General features: G+C 44.2%; 2 protein-coding genes across 13 annotated transcripts; both read right to left on the bottom strand.

Moving 5' to 3' along the window:
• Nucleotides 1–1,217: 1,217 nt before the first annotated feature.
• LOC122761021 (leucine-rich repeat flightless-interacting protein 2-like) lies at nucleotides 1,218–11,019 on the bottom strand. Of its 5 annotated transcripts, XM_044016231.1 has the most exons (18): nucleotides 10,485–11,019; nucleotides 9,552–9,638; nucleotides 6,462–6,509; nucleotides 6,198–6,242; nucleotides 6,046–6,096; nucleotides 5,759–5,836; nucleotides 5,596–5,631; nucleotides 5,376–5,501; nucleotides 5,111–5,281; nucleotides 4,938–5,030; nucleotides 4,696–4,788; nucleotides 4,515–4,559; nucleotides 4,347–4,443; nucleotides 2,437–2,486; nucleotides 2,255–2,336; nucleotides 2,025–2,104; nucleotides 1,849–1,953; nucleotides 1,218–1,516 (listed from the first exon to the last, which is right to left on the bottom strand). In XM_044016231.1, the coding sequence occupies exons 1-18, from the start codon at nucleotides 10,578–10,580 to the stop codon at nucleotides 1,406–1,408; spliced, it is 1,494 nt and encodes a 497-aa protein (XP_043872166.1). In that variant the 5' UTR covers nucleotides 10,581–11,019; the 3' UTR covers nucleotides 1,218–1,405. The 5 variants fall into 5 exon arrangements, with proteins under 5 accessions (XP_043872166.1, XP_043872162.1, XP_043872163.1 ...); XM_044016227.1 differs by lacking the exons at nucleotides 1,218–1,516; nucleotides 1,849–1,953; nucleotides 2,025–2,104; nucleotides 2,255–2,336; nucleotides 2,437–2,486 and adding an exon at nucleotides 2,597–4,186; XM_044016228.1 differs by lacking the exons at nucleotides 1,218–1,516; nucleotides 1,849–1,953; nucleotides 2,025–2,104; ... (1 more) ...; nucleotides 2,437–2,486; nucleotides 5,759–5,836 and adding an exon at nucleotides 2,597–4,186.
• A 288-nt stretch (nucleotides 11,020–11,307) lies between these two features.
• On the bottom strand, nucleotides 11,308–21,054 carry mlpha (melanophilin a). 8 transcript variants are annotated; one of them, XM_044016233.1, is made up of 18 exons: nucleotides 20,896–21,051; nucleotides 20,643–20,710; nucleotides 20,422–20,559; nucleotides 17,424–17,537; nucleotides 16,817–17,038; nucleotides 16,623–16,735; nucleotides 15,453–15,497; nucleotides 15,311–15,369; nucleotides 15,153–15,242; nucleotides 14,960–15,059; nucleotides 14,490–14,692; nucleotides 14,337–14,417; nucleotides 14,037–14,252; nucleotides 13,721–13,891; nucleotides 12,684–12,845; nucleotides 12,545–12,601; nucleotides 12,411–12,453; nucleotides 11,308–12,343 (listed from the first exon to the last, which is right to left on the bottom strand). In XM_044016233.1, exons 3-18 carry the CDS (start codon nucleotides 20,550–20,552, stop codon nucleotides 12,306–12,308), a joined length of 1,845 nt encoding a protein of 614 aa, XP_043872168.1. In that variant the 5' UTR covers nucleotides 20,553–20,559; nucleotides 20,643–20,710; nucleotides 20,896–21,051; the 3' UTR covers nucleotides 11,308–12,305. The 8 variants fall into 8 exon arrangements, 7 of the variants coding, with proteins under 7 accessions (XP_043872168.1, XP_043872171.1, XP_043872170.1 ...); XM_044016236.1 differs by lacking the exon at nucleotides 13,721–13,891 and having other exon boundaries at nucleotides 20,896–21,050; XM_044016235.1 differs by lacking the exons at nucleotides 20,422–20,559; nucleotides 20,643–20,710.
• Between the last annotated feature and the right edge of the window lie 435 nt (nucleotides 21,055–21,489).

Raw genomic sequence — 21,489 nt, 5'->3', positions numbered from 1 at the left:
AGAATGTTTCCTTCTCCTCTAATTCGCATCCCACCTGTGGGGCATAGCCACTAATAACATTTAACATCACACCTTCAATTTCAAGCTTCAGACTCATCAATCTATCTGACACTCTTTTCACTGCCAGGACATTCCTAACAAACTCCTCCTTCAGGATAACCCCTACTCCATTTCTCTTCCTATCAATACCATAGTAGTACAACTTCAAACCTGCACCTAAGCTTCTCGCCTTGCTACCTTTCCACCTGGTCTCCTGGACACACAGTATGTCCACCTTCCTTCTCTGCATCATGTCAATCAACTCTCAAGCTTTTCCCGTCATCGTCCCAATATTCAAAGTCCCTACTCTCAGTCCCAGACTCTTGCCTTTCCTCTGTTCTCTCTCTTTCTGAACCCGCCTTCCTCCTCTCCTCCTTCGACTTCGACCCACAGTAGCCCAATTTCCACTGTTACCCTGTAGGTTATCAGCACCAATGGCGGTCGTTGTTAACCCGGGCCTAGGTTCGTCATAGGTTCGATTCGCATATTTGGTTTTGGCACAAGTTTTACGCCGGATGCCCTTCCTGACACAACCCTCTGCATTTATCCGGCTGGCTTGTGATCTCCTAAGGCTGCATATATGTACCTACATGGATACATATATAGTATGCACATGTATATACTGTAGACCCAGGATCCTGAAGGTTCAGTCTCAGCAGTGATGATGATGATGATGATGAACGAGTGAACTTCACAAAAACATTGTTTACTTTAGAAGTTTTTTTGTCTTAACTCAGTCCACTTCCTCTTCAATCCAGCCTTCAAAATAAGAGCCCTGGACTCCAATTACAACTTCCTGTTACTTTACTTAACTTAACTAATTATCCTTAAAAATAATATCACTTTTCAGAATAATAAAAAGGTGTGACATGTCTCACACTAAGAGACGTCCAGAACCTGGAATGAGACACAAACACCTACCACAGACTTCCTGTTGTTCCCCTTCACAATAAAAGCCCCAGATTTAAAATATGGATTCACAACCTCACTAGTGATCAAAATAACAAATATGTCCACAGGACGGACGAGGACACACAAGGACACATGAGGACGGACGAGGACGCGCGTTCATTCCCGACACCATGAGATTAAACCTTCACCGTCGTCCAATCAGAGACGAGACATTTCAACCAATCGCCAGTGTCAGTACACGATCAATAACTGATTAATACTCTTCATCCATGGCCACACCCTGTTTATTCAGGGGGAGGGGCTTATGCAAAGTGCTAATCATTGATGAATGAACAGTTACAGGAGGACGACGCCCCCTAATGTCAACGACTGCTAAATGTCACATGACCCTCCTTGTTGCCATGGAAATGTTTCTGGTCTGGTTCAAGTCCCATCTTGTGCACTCCGCCCCCTCTCACTGCTGGGCCAGCAGAGCACTGCGGTTGGACTTCATCTTCTCCAGACGCTTGATCAGGTGACTGTTGGATGCGTCCAACTCGTCCACACGGTCCAACGCCGCTCTGAGCTGCAGGGACACAAGAGACAGACGTGAAGTCAAAGAATGAGAGACATGAGAGACAGACATGAGGTCAAAGAACGAGAGACATGAGAGACAGACGTGAGGTCAAAGAACGAGAGACAGACGTGAAGTCAAAGAACGAGAGACGCGAGAGACAGACGTGAGGTCAAAGAACGAGAGACAGACGTGAAGTCAAAAAACGAGAGACACGAGAGAGACAGACACACACAGACAGACAGACAGAGACAGAGAGAGACAGACACACACACACAGAGACAGACAAACAGACACACACACACAGACAGACAGACACAGAGACAGTCAGTCCTGATACTTTCCTCTCTCTGCAATTTCCTGTTCTCCACCTTCAGCTCGTCCTCCAACATCTCGCTCTTCTCTGATGCCGACTTGTATCGAGTCACCTGACCTTCAAGACGGATGACCTGAGGAGGAAGAGGAGGAGCTTAAGTGTGAATCAAAGTGAAGAGTTGATCAATAAAAAACATGTTCTTACGTTATGTTGCAGAACAGTCACTTCCTGTTCACACCTGACCAGTCTGAACTTGAGTTCACTGATGAGTCTGTTAGTGTCTCCTGAGGAGACAAGGACCAGGACCATGAGACAAGGACCAGGACCATGAGACAAGGACCAGGTCAGGACCAGGACCAGGTCAGGACCAGAACCATGAGACAAGGACCGGGTTGGGACCAGAACCACAGAAGAAGAAGACCTTCAGCACTCACTCTGCAGGTCCAGGTCTACAACGTCGCCCCCTTGTGGCTGCTGCACTGCATCAGTGTTCAGCTGAGTCCTCAGGTGTCTCACCTGTCCAACACACATCACATGTTCATTAACGTGGACACGCCCCCGGTGGTCAAACCACACAATACAGGGTTTGTAGTTTGATGAGTGAGTGAAGATTCACCTCATCCTGTAAATTCAGCCGTTCATCGACAAGCTTCTTCAGCTGTAGCTCTGCAACACACACACATGCGCGCACAGACATGCACACACACACACACACACATAATTAAATCAATAATAACGATGATTTTGAAGTGAATTAAAGATTCAAACGTGAATTCTTGAAGTTTGAAGATTTTATTGCACATTATTTGTCCACTAAGTTGACGAGAGTGAGTAACTGACATTACATACAATGCTCCGCCCCCTTCTCTTTAGTATGTGTGTGTGAATTTAAGTGACATCATCAGCCACATGATCAGTTTATAAAATGTCACAGTCATTTTTCTGCTTCCTGTTCTTCACAGGAAACACAACCTTTGACCTGTGATGAAGGCAACAGTTTGTTTGATGTCGTTCCTGCTGTAGACCTTCAGCAGGACTTCCTGCTGGTTCCTCCGGTTCTTGATCCAGATCCACTGTCTCCTGATCTGACCCACAATCCTCTGCTCTGCTCTCAAAGGGTTCAGCAAAGTATGACTCGACAAAAACTAACCGGTGGCAGCAGAAACCCGGGGTCAGGTCAGGGTCCTGTTTCCTCTGATCTTCTGAAGGTGTTCTGAAGGTGACCTCTGACCTTCTTCCTGCAGCTTCTCGGTCAATGATGGAACCAGTACCTGATGGATCCCCAGAAACGAGGTCCTCCATCACTGCTGAGACTGAACCTTCAGGATCCTGGGTTTGATCTCCATCTGCTAATGGTTTGGTGTGGTCTTGTAGACCCTGCTGATCCAGAACTTTGGCTTGGGTTCTCATATCCATGTCTTGTCCTTCAGGAATCCTCCAGTTCACAGATCCTGTGAGTTCAGGAACACGGTTCCTCATCTCAGCCACAAAACTTTGATTCTGAAGAAACTGCCTGAGGATGCTCTGAATCATTTTGTCGAGACCAGTCCAGTCCTTCAGCGCCCCCTCATGGACAAACAGTGATCCAGCTGAAGACTGTGGTGTTTGGTTCTGATTTTCAAAGATAAGTTCTAGATTTGTCTTCTGGACCAGAGGAGACTCTTCTTCATAAATCCTCTGGTTCTTCACCTCCTCTCCTTCCTCTGGTCCACAATCAGGCTCCTGGTTTTTGGGTTCATCACCACCATCGGAGCAGCTGAAACCACTGAAGGTCACGTGTTTGTCTTCTGCTGATTTCAAATCTCTACAAAGAACTTGAGGATTTTGTCCTTCACGGTCTTCGTCTTCAGACTGTCCCACACCGTCTTCATCATCCGTATCATCGCTACTGGTTTTTCCATGTTCTTCTGGATTCTGTTGATCGACAGACCGACACGTTTGAGTCAAGTCTTCAACAGAACCGGACGCCGTGTCTGGTTTTAGTTTCCGTGGCTTTGGAGCGTCAGGTTCTTCGTAGTCCTGGAGGAGTTCTCTCTGAGGTTGTGGTGGAACGAGTCTGGACTCTGATCTGGTGTTGTGTTTGCTTCTTCCTGTCAAGACCCGGTCCTCTGCAGTTACCATGGCAACTGAAGATCCTGGTTGGGTTGTGGATGTGAAGCTCTCGGGCTGAAGTGTCCTGAGATTCACTGAACATTTAAATGTCCTGCAGGTGGCGTCCTTCCTCTCATCCTGTGGACACGTGGCGTCCTTCCTCTCGTCCTGTGGACACGTGGCGTCCTTCCTCTCGTCCTGTGGACACGTGGTGTCCTTCCTCTCATCCTGTGGACCTGTGGTGTCCTCTGCTGGACGCTGCGCTCCAGCTTCACCTGGAACATCATTTTACACGACGTTAGCAAGAGAAGTCGACACTTACCGAAGATACGGAAACCATTTTAGTCTTAGACACACACACACACACACACACACACAAACACACAGACACAGGTGGGCGTTACCATGGTAACCACTGGTTTGACTGCTTCTTACCCAGCATGCTCTCCCTGACACCAGGACATGCCTCCTGATCCGTGCACTTCTCCAATTCACCATTGGGGGCGGCGTCAGGTGAGACCACACCCTCTTTCTGTTCCAGAGAAACCAGTTCATCAATAATCAATAATGAGCAGAGTGAAGACATCACACGTGTCAGCTGACCTTCAGCCCGGTGACATCACAGAGGTCTTTGTGCCGCTCTAAGGCCTGAGGACACAAGGAAGGACACCAGGATACGAGGACATGAGGAAGGAAGGTGAGAAGGAAACAAGGAAGGTGAGAAGGAAGCAAAAGGTTAGTGAACACAGTAACACTAATGTTGTAAAGTTGTATTGTGTCGTACCATGATCCTCTTCTCCTTCCACTGCAGCGCCTCCTGCAGGTCACTCACTTCCTGTCTGTGTGTTGTGCTCCTCCCACGCAGCTCACACACTTCCTGTGTTCACACACCGTCAACAACAACAACACACACACACACACACACACACACACACACACACACACGGTCGTCAGTAGAGATGTCCCAAACCGATATTGATATCTGATATCGGTCTGAGTGTGTGCGTGTGTGTGTGTGTGTCTCACAGTCAGCAGCTCCTCCCTTTCTCTCTCAGCGTCTCTCATGTGTTTCAGAGTAAATTGTGTAACAGTGTGATTTTGTCGTTCTCGTTCAAACTCCTGAAGAAACAAGAACACGTTTCTTTACATTTGATTACCTTTGACGAGGAAAGTGTGTGTGTGTGTGTGTGACCTCTGACCTTAGCGGTGACGTCACACTGTCGCCGTGCCTCCCACAACATCTCCTCCATATCATTAAGCTCCGCCCTCAAAGTGTCCACCTGATACATGAGCGCCGTCTTCTCGCTGTGAAGCTGCACGTTAGAGACCATGGCTCTACGATACTTCTCCTCCGCCTCCACCAGAGAGTCCTGATCAATACAATCAATCACTGATCAATCACAATCGATCACGATCATTGATCAATCACCGATCAATCACGACCAATCACTGATCAATCATTACCTTGATTTCTCTGATGGACGCCTCCGTCTCCACAGAGAAGGATGTGTCACAGCTTCCTCTTCGAGACGAGGCCCCGCCCAGAGACGCCAGCGTGGCAGTGGACAGAGTGGAGGCGGTCCTGGAGCCCTGACAGGAAGAGGAGGAGCCAACTTCAGGTGAGCAATTTACTTTCAAAGTAAATTAAGTGAATTTTAAAAGATGATTAAAAAATAAACCAAACTTTGTCCAGGAAGTCTCTGTCAGATCTGTCCTCCACCTGGACACACACAAACACACACACACACACACTGAGCATTACCATGGAGACTGAATAAAGACAGACAGTAGAACCGGAGAGGACAGGGGGACACAGTCAGACACTGAGCCCAGAGAAAGAGCCTCACCACTGGACTCGCTCGAGCTGAACTCGCCCTGGAAGAAGTTCGAGAGCTGGAGCTCAGGAAGCTGCTATAATCTGAGGGCTGAAGGGGTGGGGCCACATACCAGGGGGAGGGGTCAGGTGACAGAGGGGCGGGGACAGAGGTGACAAGCAGGAAAGTGGGTGATTCGTTAGAAAAGGTTAAAGGTCAGAAAGTTTAGTGAAGATGAAGATTTAGTGAGATCACAGGAAGTGATGTCACAGATGGTGTGTGTGTGTCTCTGTGCGTGCGCGCGTGTGTGTGTCACTAACCCTGAAGCTTCCACGACTTCCCACAGACATTTTCTCCTCGTCATCAGAAACCTGTCAACAACATTCTTCATCATCATCATCACACACACACACACACAAAAAGACTGTGTCATCAGCAGAGACAGGAAACAGGAAGTGGTAAAGGTACAGACCGAGGTGAGTCTCCGAGAGGGACGGGAGTAACGCTCACTGTCCTCCTGAGGAGAGGAAAGGAGAGGAGAGGAGAGGAGGATCAATGTCCACAGTTTGTAAATAATCAGATGTAAAAGTGTAGCAGGTTTGATTGACAGCTGGTTGTCATAGCAACAACTCATGAAAACATGAGTCAGTACATTTTTATTATTTTCTCTACATGATGTTAATAATCTGTTCTAATCTGACACATTCATATGTATGTGTGTGTGTGTGTTCCCTACCATCCACTGTTCAATGTGACCCCACTTATTATCCAGACCATAATATCTCTGCACCACAGCAGAGGGGAGGGGAGGAGGAGAGAGAGGGGGGAAAAGAGGAAGTTAGACTCCGCCCACCTGGACTGTGCAGAGCAGGAAAACAAACTGAAGGAGGAGAGAGAGAGAGGTCACAGAGGTCACAGGTCAGATTGGTGTTTATTTAAATACAGATTAAATTATATTCTCTGACTATAGTTAGTTCATAAGTAACTAATGTGTGGAACATTGTCACATTATGTTGACGTCATTAGTGATGAGCAACATGGAGGTGTGTGTGTGTTAGTGTGTGTGTGTGTGTGAATGTGGAGGTCAAAGTTCAGAGATAGGGTCTGTATTTGCATGAACCCATCACACACATACAGAGACAGACACACACAAACACACGCACGCACACACACACACACACAGACAGACAGACACACAGACAGACAGACAGACACAGACACACACGCACACACACACACACAAACACACACAAGGTAATAATGTGATCATCTGATTATTTCATGTGAAATCTTTGGGTTTTTTTTTTCAAAGTTTGCTCAATTAAACATTTGAAATGTCACAGTTTCAGTCAATAACATAATGATAATCCTAATCCTAATCCATTCAGACTAAATAATAAAAATGAAAAGGTCTTACACTTACTCACCAACATGTAATCCTCCAAACACACAGTCTGACCTTTGACCTGCAGCTCATCACTACACAGGAAGTGATCAACCCTAACTTTAATGATCAACTACACCTCCCATCATGCACTGCTGCTGCTGTCACACACAGGGATATCACTTCCTGTTTTCAGAGAACCAGGGTTACACTGATAACCTTCACTGTGAAGGAAACATTCAAAAGACCTGATTGACCTCATTCCAAAAAGATCACAGAGATTATACAGATAACTAGATTATATAGATCACATAGGTTATATAGATTACATAAATCAAATAAATTACATAGATTACTAGATTATATAGCTCACATAGATTATATAAATTATATAGATCACTAGATTACATCGATCACATAGATTATATAGATTACATAAATTATATAGATTACTAGATTAATAGTTCCATCAATGTAAAGCAGAATCGATTAATTATTTCTCTTCAAACAGGAATCATTTGTCATCGATGACTTTACTTAAAGATCTCATCATAATGTGACATCATCACTTCCTGTTAGCCGTGTGTCATTCCAGGGTCTAAATCCTGTGGCGTGTGGATCCTGTGAAGTGTGGGTCCTCTGAAGTCTCTGTGGCGTGTGGATCCTCTGAAGTGTGTGATCCTCTGAAGTGTGTGATCCTGTGTAGTGTGGATCTTATGAAGTGTGGATCCTCTGAAGTGTGTGATCCTGTGTAGTGTGGATCCTGTGAAGTGTGGATCTTGGGAAGTGTGGATCCTCTGAATAAATAATAATAATAATAACTTAGATCTATAGAGTGCCATTCACGAAACCCAAGGTCGCTGTACAATTGAGAACAAAGAAGAAAACAAGCAGTCATGTGGCAAAAGTTTGCTGGAACCCTAACCCTAACCCACATCCTGATAATAAGGAGTTACAGTAATCTAATCTAGATGTAACAAAAGCATGAACTAGTTTTTCAGCATCCTGTAAAGACAGAATGTTTCTAATGTTCATAATGTTCCGCAGGTGGAAGAAGGCTGTTCTGGAAAAAAGACATTTCCTGGTCAAAAGTAACTCCAAGGTTCCTCACAGTGGAACTGGAAGCCATGGTGATGTCATCTAAAGTGACAATGTGACATTCCTGGAGTTGAACAACCTGATTTATTTCATCCGGCCTCCTTGATAAATATAGCTGTGTGTCACTTAGGTCACAAAATACAGGTTTACTTGTGGTTCCCAGAGTCTGTAAGAGTAGAATGGGAGGCAGAGCCTTTAGTTACCAGGCTCCTCCTCTCCTGTGGAACCAGCTTCCAATGATAGTTCGGGAGGCGGAGCCTCTCTCTGTATTTAAAGTTAAACTTAAACTTAAACTTTCCTTTTTGATAAAGCTTATAGTTAGAGCTGGTTCAGGGAAACCTGGACCATCTCTTAGTTATGCTGCTATAGAACTAAACTGCTGGGGGATTTTCCTGTGGTACACGCACATTCACTCTCTCACACTCAGCATTTGATTATGACTTTTTATATGTCATTAACCTTGTCTCTTTCTCTCCCTAGTTTGTGTCTTTCCTTCCTTCCCTCTCTCTCTCTCTCTCTGTATTCTCATCATGCAGGTTGCGGGATCAAGATCCAGTTTTCGAGGCTACGCTCATCGTCACCATTATTATTATTTTGTAATTAAAATGTCGATATCGGTAACTGTATAAACTTGTAACCTGATACAGTTGTTGTGTATCTGCTGCTGGTCTCCCTCTCTCTCTTCTGTCTCTCCCTCATCTCCCTCTTGTCCTTTCTCTCCCCCCATTTTCTGTCCCCCACCTCTCCACTGTCCCCCATTTTCCTTTCACCCCAACCGGTCGAGGCAGATGACCGCACATCTCTGAGCCTGGTTCTGTCAGAGATTTCTTCTTCCTGTTAAGAGGGAGTTTTTTCTCTCCACTGATGCCTAGTGTTTGCTCATTGTGTGAACTGTTGTGTGTCTCTGCTCTCCTTGATGTTGTCTATGTACAGTGCCTTGAGATCATGTATGTTATGATTTAGCGCTATACAAATAAAATTGAATTGAATTGAATTGTGTGGATCCTGTGAAGTGTGGATCCTCTGAAATCTGGATCCTGTGAAGTGTGGATTCTGTGAAGTCTGGATCTGGTGAAGTCTGGATCCTCTGAAGTGTGGATCCTGTGAAGTCTGGATACTCTGAAGTGTGGATCCTCTGAAGTCTGGATTTTTTTAGTGTGGATCCACTGAATCGTGGATTTTGTCGTCCAGATGTTGTCAGAATGTGTCACCGCGCTGCGGGCATATCCTAACTGTCACATGAACTGTGGGTGTGTCCTCATGTCCTCAAGTAAGCAAGTACATACTTGCTTACTTGAGTATTGAGAAACGGCCCATGTAGACCCTGGTGATGATGTCACTCACCTCCTTCTCCCGTCTCTCCAGCTCCTTCATCCTAATCTCTCGGGCCTCGGCTCTCGCTGCTCTTTTCGCTGCCAGCCGTGCCTCTGCCTGACACACACACACACACACACACAGACACACAGATCAATCAATCAGCATGCTGACAGTTGACCACATGATTCAAAACCATCACTTTTCCAATAATAAATCAATATTTGACTCCTTCATCAATATTGTTATCAGCTGAGGCACACACACACACACAGGAGGAATGTCACTTGAGACACGCCCATCTCCATCAGAGTCTGATCCTGAACCTGTTTTTATACATGTTCTTCAGATGTACACACACTGTGTTTATGAGGAAGTCCGGGCCATGTTTTCATTAAGTCCAGGGCCTCACCAAATCTTTTAGAGGGCCACATGTGACCTGAGGTCCACGGGTTTCATACCTCTGAGTTTACACCATTCCAGATTAATGACTGGATTAAAGGATGAATCACAGTGAATGTGAATGAACCAGTTTGACAGTTGATCATCACTGAAATAGCCCCGCCCCCTCCCAGAGTGTAGGTCTAACATAACAATGAGTGTTTTGTGTTTGACACACAACACACACACACACACACACATATTTATTATTGTAAGAAAAGTTACAATAATAAATATTTATTAAAATGATTGAACAATAAACTTATTATTAGTTTATTGTAATAATTGATTATTATTATTAATCAATTGTTACAATAAATTAAAAATAAGTGTATTATGATAAGTTATAATAAATTGATTATTATTAATCAATTATTGACAAAATTGTGATTTTACTTGATGTTAATATAGTTTAAATAAGAATTAATTAAATGTAAATGTTGATTATTGATCGTCATCATTGTAGTGACTCACTTACAAACCAATAACGTGATCGATGACAGTATCGATGAACGGACTCACCTCCCGTATGATCTGGTTCAGAGCCTCATCCTCTGCGCTCAGCTTGTCCCGGTTCGGGATCCTGTTCCGGCCCGGTCCCGGTCCCTGGGCGCTCATGGTTCTGGACTCTGGAGCAGATTTAAGATCGGTTTAACACCAGTCCACTTCAGCGGACTCTGGTTTGTCCAGGTCTGGATCCTGGAGTCCACATCCCGCAGAGGTCAGGTCCTGAAGCCGAATGATGCGCACAGGTGTGCTGCGGTCTGGGAACACAGGAGCCGCTCTTCAAAACCGGTTCCGTGAACACTGGATCCTGTTCGGTACTAAAGTCCGTGTTTTCTTGACGCGGTTCAGCGGCTGGATTTAGCTAGTTAATGTTAGCTCGCTGTCAAGTGTAACTCTCGCATTAAAATGGTGACGCTTCCGTTCACGGCTGCAGTAAAAACCCGGGAATGTTCCAGAAGCTGAGGAAACGGAACTGTGCAGCCGCAGTAGAGCCGGTACCGGTCCGGGAAGGCAGGGAGGCAGGGACGGACGGACGGAGGAGGACGGACACACACACACACACACACACACACACACACACACACACACACACACACACACACACACACACACACACACACCGCAATGACAGACCTGAGGCTTTTATTGTGACGGGGCGGAAGTGTACCGCGTCAAGATAGATGTGTTTACATTAACAAGAAGTGAAGATTTTCAAAATATAACCATTATTAAATTAGTTAAAAAATAAAAAGTTTAAAGTTTAAAAATAATTGGAAACACGTGTGTGTGTGTGTGTGTGTGTGAGAGAGATGTTGCAGGATCAATAAATTACTCATAATCAATTATTTTAATAGTTTATTGATCTGAATCCAAACAGTGTCAGACAAATGATCAGTGATCATCAATTTAAATTCCATTTCTAATCAATAAGTCAAATAAACTAAATAATGATCTATAACATCCAGCCTATAATCAATAATCAATACATGTATGTTTTTATTCATGTTTAATAAACAGATTTCTTTAACTTCGATGAAATAAGTTTTTTAAATAAACTATTGAAGAATATTTTTAATGTTTTATTTAAATATTTTGATGTATTTTAATATTTTTTTTCCTCATAAATGTTTATTATCAGTTTTTTTTAACTTTTTTGTTATATTTGTTTTCTTAATATGTTTTTTTTAAAAACATGTATTAGTATTTTAGCTAATAATATTATATTAATTTTAAACATTTAAACACCTCTGTATTAACTAAACCTGGTCTAACTAAACCTCTGGATTAACTAAACCTCTGGATTAACTAAATTAACTTTGATTCTTGGTTTGAATGGTAGGGTCTCAGGATTTTTGTGCCTCAAGTTTCAGGTTCTTTTGATGTTTGATTTAAGGGTTATGGTCTATTAATGTCTTGGGTTTTTGAGTCTCTGGTCTCAGGTTGTCCAGCTCCCTGGTCTATGGTTTCTGGGTCTCTGGTCTCATTTTTTTTGGGTCTCTGGTCTCAGGTTTCTAGGTCTCTGGTCTCAGGTTTCTGGCTCTCTGGTCTCAGGTTTCTGGGTCTTTGGTCTCAGGTTTCTGGGTCTTTGGTCTCAAGTTGTCCGGCTCTCAGGTCTCAGATTTCTGGGTCTTTGGTCTCAGATTTCGGGTCTTTGGTCTCAGGTTGTCCGGCTCTCTGGTCTCAGGTTTCTGGGTCTTTGGTCTCAGGTTGTCCGGCTCTCTGGTCTCAGGTTTCTGGGTCTTTGGTCTCAGGTTGTCCGGCTCTCTGGTCTCAGGTTTCTGGGTCTTTGGTCTCAGGTTGTCCGGCTCTCTGGTCTCAGGTTTCTGGGTCTTTGGTTCAGTACATGTTGTTCTTCCACTGAGCTCCATTAGTTTCTGTCAGAAAAGCAAATGTCAATAAAGTTTTTGGTTTGTTCCTGTTTCATGATGTCAATAATCTTACTCAGTAAATCCTGTGTGGACTTTTTCCTCTGAGACACAGAAACCTGCAGGAAGATAAAGTTTAAATCAAACCGTGTTATTTTGTATCATCTGAGTTATTAAATGTTATTTTTGAATGTAAACAAACAAACACGCCTTCTTCTTGGAGCCTGCAGCACTGAGAGCAGCAAGTTTACTCTCTATGTCAGAAACCTGCAGGAAAGAAATACACAACTTTAATGTTTACATTTATAACACATACACAAATGTATTCACATATAAGATGACCTTTGACCTCGCTCTCAGCACTCTGGACTCTGGCGGCCGTCAGCGCCACCACGTCCTCCAGCTCCGACAGCTCAGAGTCCGTCGTCCCCCCGAAGCGGTTTCTGGCATTTTGCTCCAGTTTACGAAGTTTGCTCTCTAGTTCGTACGATTGACCTGCGGTGACGTACACCTGTGCAGGTGAGCAGAGAAACACACCTCAGTCACATGAGGGGGGCACTAATGCAGCTCCACAACACTGCTAACATCACTGCTAACAATGCAGCTCCACAACACTGCTAACAACACAGCTAACATCACTTCAAACAACACTGCTAACAACACAGCTAACATCACTTCAAATAACCCTGCTAATGAGGCTGCTAATAATGCTGCTAACAACACTGCTAACAATGCAGCTCCACAACACTGCTTACATCACTGCAAAAAATGCTGCTAACAACACAGCTAACATCACTTCAAACAACACTACTAGCAACCCTGCTAATAATGCTGCTAACAACACTGCTAACAATGCAGCTTCACAACACTGCTAACAACACAGCTAACATCACTTCAAATAACACTGCTAACATCAATGCTAACAATGCTGCTAACAACCCTGCTAATAATGCTGCTAACAACACTGCTACTGAGGCTGCTAACAACATAGCTAACAACACTGCTAACATCAACTGCGGTTCCTGGCATTTTGCTCCAGTTTACGAAGTTTTCTCTCTAGTTTGTACGATTGACCTGCGGTGACGTACACCTGTGCAGGTGAGCAGAGAAACACACCTCAGTCACATTGGGGGGGGGCGCTAATGCAGCTCCACAACACAGCTAACAACACTGCTAATGAGCACAGACTTTGACATGATGATGTCATCAGATTATTAGAACAGCGCCCTCTGCTGGTGTTGCGTGTGGTGGCAGCTTGGACACTCAAAGCCAGTCCAGACATGATGTCATGCTATGGACAGGGCAGGGGGTGGGGCTCAGTGTGACCCTTAGACACAGAGGTAAAGGATGGGGGCGGGGTTTACGGAGCATTACATTACATCTTACGTTTTTCTCAAGTTCCCTGAACGCATCGTCCACTTGCTTTACATCAGCGCCCCCTATGTTTGAGCGTGGGCTCGGTTCAGAGAGGCCGAACGCGACCATGGCGTTTTCTGTGGCGTTAATGGTTCTGAGGACCTCAGTGGTGAGGTCACAGAGGGCGGAGGCACTGGATCTCTGAAAGTCATGTAGAGGACACACGTTAGCAGCTAAAGGCTAACTGCAGCTAAAGGCTAAGTGCCCTCTGATTGTTTATGTCAGAGAAATCAGTGTGAGACAGTTGAGTGACTTCAGCAACCTTGACCTCTGACCTGTGACCCACCTTCTGAGCCTCGGTGGGCACCTCGTCACTGGACGAGCTCAGCTCTTTGTCCTTTAGAGAGTCCAGAGTGACCACTGGTCCTGGACCTTTGTCCACAGATGTCTTCTTCCCGCCCTCGTCCTCTGAAGACACGCCTTTATCGCTCAGGTTTCCCGCTAACTCGCTCAGTTTCCTCCTCAGCTTTTCCTCCTCGTTCTGAGCCGACGGCGTCAACGCCTGAAGGACGTACACAGAGAGTGTGGACATGTGTGGACACGTGTGGACATGCGTGGACACGTGTGGAGGTGGGGCTTATCTCACCTCATCACCTGGTGTCATCTTCTCCTCCAGACGACTCAGCAGACTCTCGATGGCCAACATACGTTTGTTCAGCTCATTAATCTAGAACACCATGTGACTGTTAGCATCGTTAGCATAGTTAGCTTCAAACAGTGATTGGCTGCTTGCTCTTACAGGCGGAGCTTGTCCCAGATTCTCCTGAGAAGACGTCCTGCTGTTCCGGCGACGGTGCGGCGGCAGCGGCGGTGGTTGGTAGACGAGTGGATACCGCGGGAACTCGTCCTCGTCAGACGTGTCCACGTACTGTTGCCGAGCAACCGAAGAACTGATCTTAGAGAGAGAGCGAGTCCGAACCATCCGGCTGTCGACGTACTCCTCTGACCACAGGTCGACAAGTAAACAAACATAGGTCGACAAGTAAACAAACACAGGTCAACAAGTAAACAAACACAGGTATTATTGGGTGTAGTACCCAATAATACCTGTGTTTGCAGTAGTATCAGTACTGTAGTACTGTAGTAGTAATATTGTAGTAGTACTGTAGTAGTAATATTGTAGTAGTACTGCCATAGTAGTAGTACTGCAGTAGCAGTAGTACTGCAGTAGTATCAATACTATTGTAATAGTACTGCTGTAGTACTGACCGGGCCTCATGGCGTAGCGGTCCAGACTCTTCCTGCGGTTCATGCGTTGGGTGTAAACGTCATAATCCACATCATTCCTGTAAAAACGATCCTCCTGCATCTGTCATGTGATAATATCATGTGTCATGTGATGGGTCAGTTGACAAGGACACATGCATATGAGTAAATATGATAATGAGGGGGCATCGGCAACCTGTATAGAGGCTCGTCGCGAGTGAGAGGAATATTCTTCTGGGTCAAAGTCAAGAGGATGAACTGACAACAGTCGTTTACTCTTCCTCATCTGAAACAAACACAAACAGGAAGTGACCGAGATGTCGTGACTCAGTCACATGACTTCTACGTCTTTACCCCTTTATATCGCTGAGCCTCGACGTCTCCATGCTCGTCCTCGTTAGCGTTATACATGTCTGCAGAGACAAAGGAGTCGTTCATTAATCATCAATCATCAATAATCACAGACAAACAAACACAGCGTTTATTGATGACTCACAGTTGCGCACGTCAGGCATACTCTGAGTGTCGTCATCACGACCACCTGACACACAACATTTAGTTAGGGTTAGGGTTATGTTAGTTTCCAGTTTGAGTCTACGGTTGTACGGTTTCAGTCGCACAGTCTTATAGTCGTAGTCGCAGTTGTATAGTCGTAGTCATATAGTCATGGTAGTAGTCGCACAGTCGTAGCTGCATAGTTGTAGTCGTACAGTCGTAGTCGAAGTTGTAGTCGTAGTCGCAGTCGCACAGTTGTAGACGCTCAGTCACACAGTCATAGTCGGTCAGTCATACAGTTGTAGTCGTAGTTGCACAGTCGTAGTCGCACATTCGTAATCGCACAGCCGTAGTCGCACAGTCATACAGTTGCGCAGTCATACAGTTGCGCAGTCATGCAGTTGCACAGTCGTAGTCGCACAGTAGTAGAGTCGTAGTCACACAGTTGTAGTCATGCAGTCGTAGTTGCACAGTCGCACAGTCGTAGTCATATAGTCGTAGTTGCACAGTCGCACAGTTGTAGTCATATAGTCGTAGTCATATGTCGCAGTGCAGTCAGTCACTCCAGTCACACAGTCATCCAGTCATACAGTTGTAGTCGTAGTTCAGGTGCACAGTTGTACAGTCATCGTGTCATACAGTCGTAGTCGCACAGTCGTAGTTGCACGTAGTCGCACAGTCGCACAGTCATACGTCAGTCACAGACGTAGCAGTTAGTTGTAGTCGTACAGTCGTCAGTTATAGTCGCACAGTTGTACAGTCGTAGTCGCATAGTCGTAGTCACACAGTTGTAGTGGTACAGTCGTAGTCACGTCTTAGTCGCACAGTTGTAGCCGCACAGTCGTAGTCGCACAGTCGTAGTAATTTAGTCTTAGTTGCACAGTCATACAATCGTAATCTTACAGTCGTGGTCACACAGTTGCAGTTGTAGTCGAAGTCGTACAGTTGTAGTTGCACAGTTGTAGTCGCAGTCGCACAGTCGAAGTCGCACAGTTGTAGTCGCACAGTCATAGTCGTACAGTCGTAGTAACACAGTTGTAGTTGCACAGTCATAGTCACACGGTCATAGTTGTATAGACGTACAGTCGCAGAGTCGTAGTCGCACAGTCGTAGTCGTACAGTCGTAGTCGCACAGTCGTAGTCGCACAGGACACGTGTGGCGATGACTCACCCTCTCCGTTGAGCCTCTTGTACAGTGACCTCATGACCTTTGCACTGCCAAAGCGTTTGAACCTGTTTCTGACGTTGTCATGGTACCAGCCTGCAGTGCCGATCTTCAACACTCTGAATGCACACACACACACGTGAAGACATGATACAGAGTGTGGGCGGTGTCTGAGCTGTGTCACCTGTGCTGAGTCTCACCTGGTCATGCGGCAGTTGTCACACACCCAGCCGTGCTCCTTCTTGTTGTAGCGGCTGCAGGTTTTACAGGTGAACATGTGACAGTCCAGACACAAGCGCTTACTGTTGAGCAGGAACTTAAAGGGCTGAAGACAACACACGCACACACACGCCGACAGTTTACTCTGAACCGTCAGCAGCTCGCGCTTCGTGTCCTCCTTCTCTATCTTTGTCTTTAAATCTCTGGATGAACACATGAACACATGAGTCAGTGACACACACACGTTATTCAGAGCTACTTCATGGTCAACAAAACATGTGATCAAAGGGGGAGGGTGAAGGGGCAGGGCTTGTCACATGACTGTTGTCACTCTCAGATTATGAGGTTTAATCTGTGTCTGCAGCTGATGTGTGACTCATGACTCTGCCCCCGGGGCTGATGGGAGTTTGAGTCCTCAGTGAAAACACTGGAGCTTTTGTGAACTTCCAGTTTCCTGCAATGTGACTGAGTCGTGACCCACACAACAATGATGTCTTTCACACACACACACACACACACACACACACACACACACACCACAGTGCAGTGGAAGAGGCGGAGCTTCAGCAGTTGAATAAAGGCGTTTACCCGAGTCTCTCCTCCTCTTTCTTGCGCAGGTTAAAATCTCGCTGAATCACGTCCCACACGTGTTTGGCTTCATCGTCCGTCAAACGAGACAGGTCCAGCTTTCTGTCCATGACGCTGAAATCACAACAGACACATTTGTCCTTCACAGCAGAGACAGCACTGTGTCCCTTTTTCCTGTATCTGTCCTGTCTCTGTCCCTGTCTCTGTCCTCTGAAACTATGATGATAACTTTCCAGGACTAACAAGACCAGGGCTAACAAGACCAGGGCTAACAAGACCAAGTCTAAAAAGACCAAGACTAACAAGACCAGGGCTAACAAGACCAAGACTAACAAGGCCAGGGCTAACAAGACCAGGATTAACAAGACCGAGACTAACAAGACCAAGAGACTACAAGACCAGGAACAAGAGACTAACAAGACCAGGGCTAACAAGACCAAGTCTAACAAGACCAAGACTAACAAGACCAGGACTAACAAGACCAAGACTAACCAGACCAGGGCTAACAAGACCAGCACTAACAAGACCAGGGCTAACAAGACCAGGACTAACAGGACCAAGTCTAACAAGGGCAGGGCTAACAAGACCTAGACTAATAAGACCAAGACTAACAAGACCAAAACTAATATGACCGAGTCTAACAAGACCAGGACTTGGTTTTGATCTTGTGATTCTGACAATCTTCAATAAACAGAATTATTTTGTGAAAGTTAGTTTAAATTAGATGAGATTATCATTATCATTAGATTAGATTATCATTAGATTAGATTAGATTAACAGTAAATACAGAATTATTACATTAAAAATAATAAAGTTAAAGAGACAACATACTGACCGTGTGTGTGTGTTCAGGCTGAAGTGATGAAGTGGTTTAACACAGAATCAGCTGATCACATGATGATCATCCTCATGACACACACACTATCTCTCTCTCTCACACACACACACACACACACACACACACACACACTAACATACGGTGGCCTGGAAGTGTAAACCACTTTTACGAACCCTGAAACAGATTTACTAAAGTCTCAGTTGCTATGAGTGAGTGAAATGACAGTGTGAGCTCAACTGTGACTCGTGTGTGTGTGTAAGAATGGATACTTGTGACAGAGTGAGGTCTTGTCATGTATGTATTATAAGAACTGGATGTGCCCCTTTGGCTCCATTCATTACTATGAACAACAAAACGTGACGAAAAGTAAATAAAGAACAAAACGTGACAAAATGTAAATAAACAAAAAAACGTGACAAATGTAAACGAACAACAAAATGTGACGAAATGTAAATAAACAACAAAACGTGACGAAATGTAAACAAACAACAAAATGTGACGAAATGTAAACAAACCACAAAACGTGACGAAAAGTAAATAAAGAACAAAATGTGACGAAATGTAAATAAACAACAAAACGTGACCAAATGTAAATAAACAACAAAGTGACCAAATGTAAATAAACAACAAAGCGTGACGAAATGTAAACAAACAACAAAATGTGGAAATGTAAACAAACCACAAAAGCGTGAAAGTAAATAAAGAACAAAATGTGAAATGTAAATAAACAACAAAACGTGACCAAATGTAAACAAACAACTAAACGTGACCAAATGTAAACAAACAACAAAACGTGACGAAAAGTAAATAAAGAACTAAATGTGACGAAATGTAAATAAACAACAAAATGTGACGAAATGTAAATAAACAACAAAACGTGACGAAATGTAAACAAACAAAACGTACTGAAATGTAAACAAACAACAAAATGTGACAAAATGTAAATAAACAACAAAAGCGTTAAATGCAAACAACAAAAGCGTGAAATGTAAATAAACAACAAAGCGTGACCAAATGTAAATAAACAACAAAACGTGACAAAATGTAAACAAACAAAACGTACTGAAATGTAAACAAACAACAAAATGTGACAAAATGTAAATAAACAACAAAACGTGACGAAATGCAAACAACAAAACGAAATGTAAATAAACAACAAAACGTGACGAAATGTAAATAAACAACAAAACGTGACCAAATGTAAATAAACAATAAAATGTGACGAAATGTAAATAAACAAAACGTGACAAAATGTAATAATAATAGTAATACATTTTATGATGATGATGGTGATGATGTATGCAATTGATGGCATTGGATCAGAGTGAGTGAATCAATGTGAATGTGTGATTAATTATTCAAATAAACACTCATCACATCACGTGAATCAGTAATTTTATTCTGAAAGTATCACATGTAACCATGGCAACGATGACATCATCCTCACAGCGTGGTGTGAGGAGTGACTCAGAGCAACTCTCAGTTTATCAGTGATCTGACCAATCAGAGAGCAGAGAGGCGATGACATCATCATCATCATCACACCTGCTGCTCCAGGTACATCTGCATCACTCTGTTGTAGTCATGGATACGGTTGCAATGGAAATTATTCATCTCAGCTGGGTTCAGGGGGAGATGTCGGGTTACACACTTTACGTATTTAATGTGTTTAAGTGTGTATGTGTGTATTTTACCCTGCAGTGTGTGTGTAATAATAATAATAATAATAATAATAATATATTTTATTTGGAGGCGCCTCTCTGGGCACTCGAGGACACTGTGTGTGTGTGTATTTTACCCTGCAGTGTGTGTGTGTGTGTGTGTGTGTGTATTTTACCCTGTTGTGCGGCCATGTCAGCGATCTGTGTGTGTGTGTGTGTGTGTGTACCTGTTGTGCAACCATTTCAGCGATGAGGCTCATGTGTGTGTGTGTGTGTGTGTGTGTGTGTGTGTGTGATCGGCAGTAGTGCAGCGTTTCCAGTGGGCGTGTCCAACATTCAGCAGCTCTCTGACTCCGCCTTCCATCATTTCGGTGAATGTACTGTACTGCTCACATCTCTGCTCTCTCTACACACACACACACACACACACACACACACACAGCTGTAAAACGTTATTAACACTGATTCTTCCTGGCAAATGAAGCCGAAGGAAACTTACACCTTGTTAACGTTAAGCTCCGCCCCTTCAAGTTCAACCAGACTGAAGATCATTGGTCCAACTGTCTCATCTTCCTCCGCCCTCCTCTTTTCCACCTTCCACTCCTGAAACTCCTTCACCACTGCCGCCATTTTCTACCTGAAACAAAATAACACTGCTGACTCCTCCTCTTCATCACTTCAGCAGGGTCTAACACGATGTGGGAGGAGCTAAGTGCTCACCTGTAAATATCCTTCAGGTACAAATCCGGTTTGAACAAAGGAGTTCTGAACATCCATCCAGCCGCCACCTACACACCGACACACACACACACACACACACACAGACACTCTCAGTTTAACTGTGTGTGTGTGTGTATATACTATATATATACTTTATTTTAACACTTTAAAAGGTGTGTGTGTGTGTGTGTGTGTGTCCACAGCTCCAGGCGGAGCTGGAGGTCAAGGGTCAGGTGCGAGTGCACGCGCTTACCTTTAGAGCCACGATGACGTCAGCAGCAGCAGCAGTAGATTTTTAATCGGATTATTTTAATTTGTGTGTCATCCTCCATCCACGAGCTGCGACCGTGAAAAACCTGCGCGCGAGTCCCGATCTGTCGAGCTGCGAGATACAACCGTACGACTTCCGATAGTTCCGTTTCACAATAAAAGCATGAGGTCCGACAGGCACAAAGTAAAGTTTGAAGCGGAAACGTGAATTAATGTTAATAACTTTAACAGAATAGGTGTTTTATTTTTTAATTTAAAAACAGTATTTAGATATTTTAAAAAAAAAACACTCGTTCATGTCATAAACGTTAACTAATCCTTTTAGTTTGAAATATAGCTTCCGGTTTCCTGTCTTTTTAAATGGAAAGCGTGACCCAGTGATGTCAGACACAGCTGAGCGGAGTGAAGTGGGCGTGGCCTGCAAACTCCCCAGAGCACAGGAATACACTGTAAAAAAAATAACAATTCACTTTATAAACATTTACATTACTCTGTATGTAACTGTACTACACTGTAAAAAATTATAAACAAAGAGTCAGATAAAACTTTATTTAAACGTCACGGACAGACAATGTAG

The sequence above is a fragment of the Solea senegalensis genome, unplaced genomic scaffold (assembly GCF_019176455.1).
Source record: "Solea senegalensis isolate Sse05_10M unplaced genomic scaffold, IFAPA_SoseM_1 scf7180000014306, whole genome shotgun sequence".
NCBI lineage: Eukaryota > Metazoa > Chordata > Actinopteri > Pleuronectiformes > Soleidae > Solea > Solea senegalensis.
Note: the sequence above shows the minus strand (reverse complement) of the source record. Positions and strands in the feature narration are given on the sequence as shown.